The sequence below is a fragment of the Balaenoptera musculus genome, chromosome 16 (assembly GCF_009873245.2).
Source record: "Balaenoptera musculus isolate JJ_BM4_2016_0621 chromosome 16, mBalMus1.pri.v3, whole genome shotgun sequence".
NCBI lineage: Eukaryota > Metazoa > Chordata > Mammalia > Artiodactyla > Balaenopteridae > Balaenoptera > Balaenoptera musculus.
Genome location: NC_045800.1, coordinates 9921083 through 9930772, shown reverse-complemented (window position 1 = coordinate 9930772; position 9690 = coordinate 9921083). Strand labels below are relative to the sequence as shown.

General features: G+C 38.1%; 1 protein-coding gene across 4 annotated transcripts in view; it reads right to left on the bottom strand.

The window, feature by feature from the left end:
* Nucleotides 1–3868: 3868 nt before the first annotated feature.
* Nucleotides 3869–9690, bottom strand: part of ATE1 (arginyltransferase 1) — a 159785-nt gene continuing 153963 nt past the window's right edge. For all 4 annotated transcript variants that reach the window (XM_036828492.1, XM_036828495.1, XM_036828490.1 and 1 more), the window contains one exon: nt 3869–7221. In XM_036828492.1, the coding sequence (XP_036684387.1) occupies nt 7043–7221 (179 nt within the window). In that variant the 3' untranslated portion in view covers nt 3869–7042. The remainder of the gene's footprint in view (nt 7222–9690) is intronic.

The following is a 9690-nucleotide window of genomic DNA, read 5'->3' as shown; positions in this document are numbered from 1 at the left end:
TCAGACTTTGACAAATTTATAAATTTTTTCTATTTGATCAAAATTAACATGTAACTAGAACAACGAGAAAGATGCAATATAAAATGGAAATAAAACTAGCAGGAATCCTGTATATTTCTAAATTAATCTTCCATTCAAATTGTTCTTAAAGAAACACCATCTCTGTACACAGTTTAAATCATGACATGGCAGGTAACTTAGGAAACTGACACAGCCCCAGGGTTAACGAGGTACCACAAATTCATACATATGCATAGATGCATGTAAATCAAAGACGGAATGGATTGCACAATGGAAATTAAGAGAAACCAGAAAGTGTCAAAATAAGTTGCCCCAAATGTTTTGCTGTAGTAGTTCCATGCTGTTTTGCCATACAGAAACCTTAAAAAATTATCAAATCATGACATAGTTTTAAAAACCGTCTTACTGCAGCACTGTCCAATAGAACTTGCTACGATGATGAAGGGGCTGTATCTGCACTGCCCAACATGGCAGCTCCTCTGGGTTGAACTGTGTCCTCCCACCCAAAAGATATGTTCAAGTCCTAACCCTGGTGCCTATGAATGTGACCTTATTTGGAGTTAGGGTCTTTGCAGATGTATTAAGATGGGGTCATACTGGGTTAGGGTGGGCCCTAAGTCCAATATGACTGAGTCCTAAAAGATGAGAAGACACAGAGAAACATACGCAGAGGGAAGATGACCACGCGAACACGAAAGCAGAAATTGGGATGCAGCTGCCAGCCAAAACCACCCAGGATTGCTGGAAGGGGCAAGGAAAGATTCTCCCTGGATCCATGAGAGGGAGCATGGTCCTGCCAAACCTTGATTTGGGACTTGTAGCTTACAAAACTGCGTGAAAATAAATTCTTGTTGTTTTAAGACATCCAGGTTGTGGTAACCTGTTACAGAAGCCCCAGGAAACTAATACGACAGCTGGGGCCACATGTGGCTGCTGGGCATTTGAAAGGTGGCTAGTGAGGTTGAGGGACTAAATATTAATTTTAATTAATTAAATAGACACATGTGGCTACAGGCTGTTATTGGACAGAGCAGCTTTATCAGTTTGTATGACTTCTACAACAGTCTTTTTTCTTTAAAGATTTTTTTGATGTGGACCATTTTTGAAGTCTTTATTGAATCTGTTACAATATTGCTTCTGTTTTATGTTTTTAGTTTTTTGGCCCTGAGGCATGTGGGATCTTAGCTCCCCGACTAGGGATCGAACCCGCACCCCTGCATTGCAAGGTGAAGTCTTAACCACCGGACCACCAGGGAAGTCCCTACAACAGTCTTATATATCCAAACCCTTTATCAAATTGATCCTTTGAATGAAAACTGAGAATAAATCATATTATCACCAGCATGCTTTAATTAAGTACATTCTCTCTCACTGTATGTGTATGTATGTATTACAGAAAAACCCGAACTTTTTGGCCGACCCAATATATACATATATATATATAAATACACACACACACACACACACACACACACACACAATCTTTGCTTTAATGGTCAATAAAATAACATCAGTAACGGTTAGCTTCCAAATTACAATCTGGCCATCTCTCAATATTTTAAAATGAGCTGGAAAAATGCATACAACTGTCCACATACAACTGAGCCAAGAGCCTTAAGCACTGAATCCACAAACCTAAAATGCTGTTTTTCTTGTTTCATGATCAAAAAGCTCCATTAGTTGAGAGATGCTATTCAGACTCACTGAATACTGAATTAACAAAGTGATTAATTGGACTTCATGAAGTATTCATGAGTTCTCATTTAATGCTAATTAAAAAAAAAAAAAAGGCCTATGTTAAATGATTTTAAGACCCTGGCAGAGACTGACAAAAGCATGAAAATTAAGGTTCAGGGGAAGTGTGATCCAAAATCACAGAGTTGAATCATGCAAGTTGGGAGTACAATATTTATACCGTTCTGGTATAATCGCTCTAGCTGGCAATGTATAAATGATAAATAAATGTTTAAAACCACTTTCTGCATATTGACTTCAATAAAATTGTAACGTGAAAGAAACGAAGATATCTGTGGTCGCTGCTAACAGTCTGCTTTATACCTGCCAGACGAGTGAGGGATATCTTTCTCTGCCTCCAAGGTGGCTGAAACATTTACTCTTGAGTGCCATATTAACAGGTAATTAACTATTAAAAATCACAAGTGCCACATAATATTAAGATGTGCTCTAGGGTTATTTGTTTTGTTTTGTTTTTAAAAAAAAAACACAGCACTTCTATTTGGAATTGCTTCTTCATATTGCAGGTGAAGAGATGTGACGAGGAAACCAAGCTATAACAAATCTGCAAGCTACTTTGGAGGTCTAAAAGAATAAAAGTTTGGCATGCAAAACATATTCAGCAACTTTAATTTCTGGTCTAATTGCAACAGTTAATTGGAAAATATTTTCTGGATAGGACTGGATTGAAGACACCAACCTGACACTAACTGGATATGAAAAATGCAGTTTTACTTAGAATTAAATCCAAAACAGAATACTTTTAAACGTAAAAAACTGAGCTAAATTAAAAATAGTGGTATGGCTATCCACCTTTTCCAGGTACGCATTTTAAAGACCTCTGTTCTACAAAGAATCAATGAATCAGAACCTTAATTGTTTTAAATAACTTTAAGCTTTTATATAAGACATTTTCAAACTGGAAATTTTAGAGGTGTACAAACTATAAAAACAATAGTGTAGGTCTCCCAGAAAATATTTAGTTGAGGGACAATGAGAGAAGGGGCACTAAGTTTTAAAAGCCACACATTTTCTGAATCTTCAAGTAAGGAGAAAATTCCTATTGTCCAGTGAAAGGCAAAGGGAATCAGGCAATGAGGAATAAGAACAATGTTGCCAAGTGTCACAAAGAACTGAGAAAAACATTAATGCCGGTCAATTACAACTCCTGTCATCCATAAGATGGGACTAAAGTCTTAAACCTCCTGTCTCAAAAGAGTATAGACACGGTGGAATATTATACAGCCATTTAAATGATTATTCTTCCAATCTATTTTCATTTTCACAGTAAATTAAGATGTTCAAAAAAATAAATAGATGAAAAAATTATGAAACAATATACATGGCATAATTTCACATTTACTTCAAAATAAAACATATACATAAATGTAAGTAGAAAAAAGTTTGAAAGGACATACACCAAAATGTGAATGACAGCAGTAATAGTTAGTGATAGGATTGTAAGTGATTTTTCTTTTCTCTGGTATACTCTTCTATACTGCCTAAATGTTTTCTGGTGAACACTATCCATTTCAAATAAGAAAAATAATAAAGCTATTTCCATTCTGGAAAAAATATCAGTGGGATTTATAAGTAATATTCAAATCATTTGGGAAACAGGATTCATTTTATCATAAACCTACCAGGATCCCCTTAACTGTAAAAAGACCAAACACTTTAAAATGTATTCTAGAAATATGCTGTGGACTCTTGCGAAGGATGAAAGCACACTTTGCTTTGTGAGATATTTATGAAAATTTCTCTGAAAACTAAACTTTTTAAGAGAAATTTATACTTGAGTTTGCTACTTAAATATTATTTCGAGTCCCTCTGGGTAAAAGAATGTCTATTCCCTAATGTATCTTGTGAAAAATTAGGGAATAGACATTCTTTTACCCAAAGGTAATACTTTACTTTTATTTATTCCTGAGAAAGAAATCCATCATGCTTTGATTTAGGTAACTAAGTGATCTGGGATTCCAATTACTGCAAATTAAACACTGTCCTTCAGGTAGCCAGTGGCGACCTCGGCTTCCTGCATACTCACTGCAGGTGAAATGTGCCAAGAATTTGAAAGATGGACACGTCGGCCTTTAAGTAATGACCACCAACAGCCGCTGCAGACAGGGAGTTTTATTTTTTCCATTCAAGCTTTATCAAATGGACTGTTCAAAAAGCATATACAAGAGCAAAAAATATCACATGCAAAAATCAAACGTGTTTTGTCTTACAGTCACTGGTTTTCTTTTGGAAAATAATCCACATTTGAGTAACTAGCCTAATTCAAACATTTCCCAATTGTTTCCATTTCATTTCCTTCTTTAAAGAGAGCAACAGTAGATGCATTTTAAGCAGCTGATCGTCATCTTTCTCATCTTTATTCTACTGAAAATCATAAAGCTTACCAAATGAACCATGTACTGTCCAGAAATCTGAAAAGATTCATTTACATAAATTCCAAAACATAAGAAATCATATACAACTGATATTTTGCAAAATGGATAAAAATTAGAATAAGCTATCTGAAAGCAAACATAAACAGTAATAATTTCTTATCTAAATAATTTTAATCAAATGAATAATATATTCATCTGGTAATAGCCTCTATCTTTCAGAATATAAAGAAAGTGCTTAGATTACATTAAAAACAAATAAGATAACAAAATCTCACAGAACTGAAATAATTTAAATAAAGATGACAGCATGGGGAATCTCTATTACATTTTTGCTCCCAAGACAGGGAGGCAGGTATAAATTTATCTGAAATCAGGGACTACAGCACTAAGATTGTAAATGCAAAGCTTCCAGCCTTGAAAAGATATAAAACTATCTTTGAAAGGTTCTCATGCATCCTTCTTTAGGTGAAAGCCATTAATGTAAAATCGGATTTCTCAGCTAGGCTGCTTGTCACCTGACCGAGGCAAAGTCACTCTCCTTGACTGTCCTTTTCTAGCCCACTATCAACATTCACTCAGCAGGGCTCAAAAGAACAATAATTGTCTTTTGAAGACACTTTGTTCGTTAGGATCAATACACTGTCTACTCTCAGAAAAAACAACACACGAAAATAGCAACCGAGTAGAAGCATCTTCGTGCCCACCTCTCTCTGGAGCTTCGATGGAGCCAACCGAGAATGCCACGCACAGGGACAGACCGCGGTTCCAGATAGGGGGCTTAATCCTTTTCCTCTGAAGGAACCCTAAACTGAACTCTGCAGGAAAACACCAGAGTTGTGGTAAGAAGTAAGATTCAAGCTTTCTCTTCATCTGATACTTGAGTGTGATCTTAATGTTTCCATTCTACAACTAATCGCTAAGACGAAAGTTGGTGTTAACGCACCTGATGACATCAACCTGGACATTCCAATGCCAAGGGTACCAGGTATGGACCTACCCTACTTATTTTAATAATACTGAGATTACTCACAACGCTTCTGAAGTCCTATTTTGAAATTTCTTTCAACTCAATAGGATTTCAGGTCATTCTCACTTTCTTATTTATGCTTTTCTTAATGTTTACTTGTTAAAGTATCATTTTCATAATCATTCAAAAATTAAGCTATCTTCACTTTAGAGGGAAATATTTTTTATATGTTCCGCAGATTCTGAAGGCAGTTCTAAATAAGAGTCTATCAAATGCTCTTGGGAGACTATTTTGAAGGACAAAATTCCAGAGAATGCAAAACCCATGCCATCACTACTCTACCCCCAGTCAGCTAAGCACCTGCTCATGGTAGGTGCTACCCACATACACGCCTCTCTCTCCCTGAATGAATAAATACAATTTATTTGGATGCTGAACTTCTAGACATCTGACTTTTTAAAACCATTGTTTTATGATCCTTCCTTTACTCTAGCTAGCCGAAATTATTTTCTAATGTTTTATACCTAAACTCAGTGAATTTAAGAGAAAAGTTTAAAAATCGGTAGTGGGGTTCAAGCCACTAAGTTTTATAACAAGGTTTTTAAAAAGATCCATCAACAGAAATGAAAAAATGGGCAAAAATGAGAAATGAAAAGGACTCAGGGGCCAAGCAGGTGGCAGCAGGGGGTGGTCAGCTGAGAAAGAGCACAGGGGAGTACGCCTCCTCTGCCCCTCGCCGCCTCCAGCACAGCTCGACTCGCCTGACCCCCTCCCACCTCCTGGCACAGTGCCTGCCGCCTTGAAGGTGGGGGACAAGGGACATCCGCTGAACGAGTGAAGGACCAACTAAGAGAAGGGAGAGGGAAAGAAGGACCCGCCTCTGCTGCAGACTGGTAAGTGTGGTGTCTCCTCTCTGGCCCCCAAACCAAAGGGCAAGAACCGTGTGGCTTCGCCTCCTGCCCCGGAACAGAGGTCAAGATGACGCCTACCTCACTTAAATGCAATGCATAGCACAGCTATAAAAGTAGTCAGATAGAAACTAGTTTTTAATCAATAACCAAAAACAAGTGTCCTGAGTTCTAAGGAAATAAAAATTAGTCTATATTTACCTTTGATGGCGCTTAGGGCAAGGCAGGAGCCAACAACTTTCTAAAAAAAACTGCACTTCTTAGATTTTGAGAAATAACGCAAAGTATCCCAGTTTCGACAATATAATATATAACTAGGGTAATCACATATTTTATTGTCCAAACTGGGATATTCTGGAGAGTAAAAGGGAGCACGAGTAACAATTATTCTAGAAAAAATAACTGTGCCAAGACAGCAGACACGAAAAGGACTGTCCTGGGTAAAGAGACATCCGATGCTAACACAACATCCTTTTTTGGAAGTTTGTACTATTTCATTTTTTTCAAGTTTTCTATTAAACTACATAAGATAACGTTCGGCAGTGATGGAATACTGAACACTGAGTAACAGCTCCGTTTTGCTCCCTTGAGAAGACGTTTGCTAAGTGATGCCACAGAATTCCCACTTCTTCCCCACACCGAAGGTCTTTCAGCATCAACTAATGTTTTAAATGGCTCTGAGGAAACAGTTTGTTTTAATATTAACAAGAGAAGTTTACCGTCTCTTGTTCATAAAACAGACTTCCGAAATGATAAACCCCAATTATGAGTCTCGGTCATAACATGTTTTAAAAATCTTTATATTAACCATGAGATTCTCACAAATACATTGCCACAAAATATTTTAGAAAAGCTATATAGCCACCAAAATTAAGAAGTCTAATCTGCGGATGGTTACAGAGTTGCCCCCGGGTAATGAACCTGCGCTGGTAATGAAGTCGCCCCCGGTAATGAACTCGCACACGCCAGCAGCACAACGCCGGCAGGGGTGCCGGGCGGAGAGGCGAGGGAGCGGTTCAGTCTCTGAAGAGCAGCATCCGCTCGGCGCACGTCTGCCCCACCAGGCCTGCGTACTGCAGCACGGCGGCCTCCCCGCCCGGGTCTCTCCGTTGCTTCTTATACACGCCGTAAGGCATTATGGCCTTCTTGTAAAACACCTGCAGGCGGTCAGGTTCCTTACTGCGACCTTCATCCACTGCAGTAACAAAAAATATGGATTAAAAACAGCCCCAATCAAACCACTTTCCATTTCCTAATTTAAGAATGTTTAACTGAAGTATAAAAATTATGTATTACGTATGAAGAGGTCTTCTCTGAGCAGCATGTTCAAATGAGGGTGCGCGGTATTGAGACTAACTTGAGCATGTTAACAAATAACAAACGCCCTGCTGAAAGACAGTACATTCCCTCCACTAAGAGCGCTGAAACATCAGGGAGAGACAAGGAACTGTATGCAATTTTTCAAACGGCCTTCAATGTCCGTATTATTTTCTCGTACACGATAAAGTTTACAGCTCTCCAGCATCTTTCCTGAGTCTGATTTAAATTCATTTTGCCTCTCCCCGAGCCGACATACATTGTGTGAAGTTTCCAGCCCTGCAGTGAGGCTTTCTGCTGACTCAGCAGTTTGGGCTGCCTTGAACTGGCCAGGTTGGGGCGATGGGCACTCATGTTGTGCAGGCAGGAGGGCAGATGCTTGCCGCTTTCACGGAGACGGCCACTATCGGTTCTCCTCTTCTTCCACATAGAAGAACTCCTGGTTTTTAGCAGGGCATACTGTTTCCCAGCCTTCCTTGCAGCCGGGTGTGGTCCTGTGACCAAGTTCTGGCCAACAGGATACAAGTAAAGGGTTTTGTAGGACAGCTGGCCCAGGGTCTTTGCCTCCTTCATTTTTCAGCCCTACCTTCATTCTGCTGCTTAGAGCATGAATATCACAGTAGGAGCTCTAACCTCTGCCTTGCAGCTTTCTCTCGGTTCAGCAAAAACAAAAGCTAGAAGGAACCTGGGCACCTGAGAACTTCATGGAACAAAATGGCCATTCCAGACCTGGAATGCCTCTGTCTAGAATTCTACATAAAACAGAAAAAAACTACCTTAAGACAAATTATTTTAGGTTTCTATTATTGGCAGTTGCTCTTAATCCTAACTAATACAGAAAACAATGTTAACAGCATCTACTAAAATGTTTTTTTTTTTTAAATCATTGACTCAGCGAGACCAGTTCTCAGAATCATCCCACAGCTGACTAAATATAAGAATCATCTGAAGAGTTTCTAAAAAAATACCAAAGCCTGGATCCTATTCCCAGAGATCCTGATTTAAAAACTTGTCTCAATGGAACCTGAGCATCAGTATTTTCTTAAGCCTAAGAGGTGGACTGAGAACCACTGTCCTAGAAAAACACACACACCAGTGTTTATATAGATGTGTAAGGATATTTACAGCAATACTCTCTGTAATACTAAAAAACTGGAAGCAGCATAAATGTCCATGAATGGAGAACTGGTTAATAAACATGTTAAGGTATATCCATACAGTAAAATGTTATACAGCTATTAAAAAGACAAAGGAAAATAGATTGTTAAGTGAAAAAAAAAAATAGGTTCCGTATTAAAAGCCTAGTATATGCATAGAGAAAGATCTGGACAAACCTACACTAACCTGTTAACAGTACTCGTCTCTAACTGTTCCCTTTGCCTAGAACCACCCAGCTTCTACTGGTTGCCGTCCCTGGACCCTGCGCCCCTTTTCTCTTCAGCCCAGGGGTGGCAGTGGTTTCCTGCTGCTGCTACTCTCTGGGTCACATCTCTTTGCTCCTGCCTCTCAGCAATACCACTGCCTGTTATCACCAATTCCGTGAATTAAATGTTCTCTGTTGTAAATACTTGAAGTGGCTTTGGTGTACCTGGTTGGACTTCAAAATATGTGTTGTTTCTTACAAATTACTTTATCCAACTGAAGCAGAAAATCCACATACTTTAAAAACAACTAAATATTTAACATTTACTAGGTTACCACATCCCTTACCAGGGCAAATGGCAAGCAAAGGAAAAGGCAGGGACCTGGTTCCTGCTGTCAGTTTCAGACAGTTTAAAGCACATGGATTGCAACACAGAAATCTCCATCACCCGGCTATAAATGCTACTAGTAGGAAAAGGTTAGATTCAATTATGCTTAGAAACTAATACAAATAGAAAACTAGTAAAGATCAGTAAGAAGAGCAAAGGAGAGAAGCAAGGACAAGTGGTAAAATTGCACAAAACCGGCTAAATCTAAAACCTTGAATTTTTAAAATGGCATTTTAAAGCATGTCTATATTTAACTACACAGAATGATGTTTCACAGTTTAAACCTTTATCCTAAAATATTTTAGGACAGACATCCTTTAAAATTCAAATGAATGGAACACTCTAACAAATAAAACCTTAAGATTTGATATGCCATTATCTTATTTTATCTAGAATGAAATGCCACCCTCTAATTTTTATTCTTTTCTAGTATCATATAAAAATGAAAACAGAAGATAAGGAAAAACCCACCATTATGTATAATTTACATCAACCATTTTAGAGTGCAATCCTCTTAGAGAGTAGGAAATTTTGTATTGTTTCATTTGTCAAAAAATATATTTCATTTCTATTTATTAAGATTACAGGAAATGCTT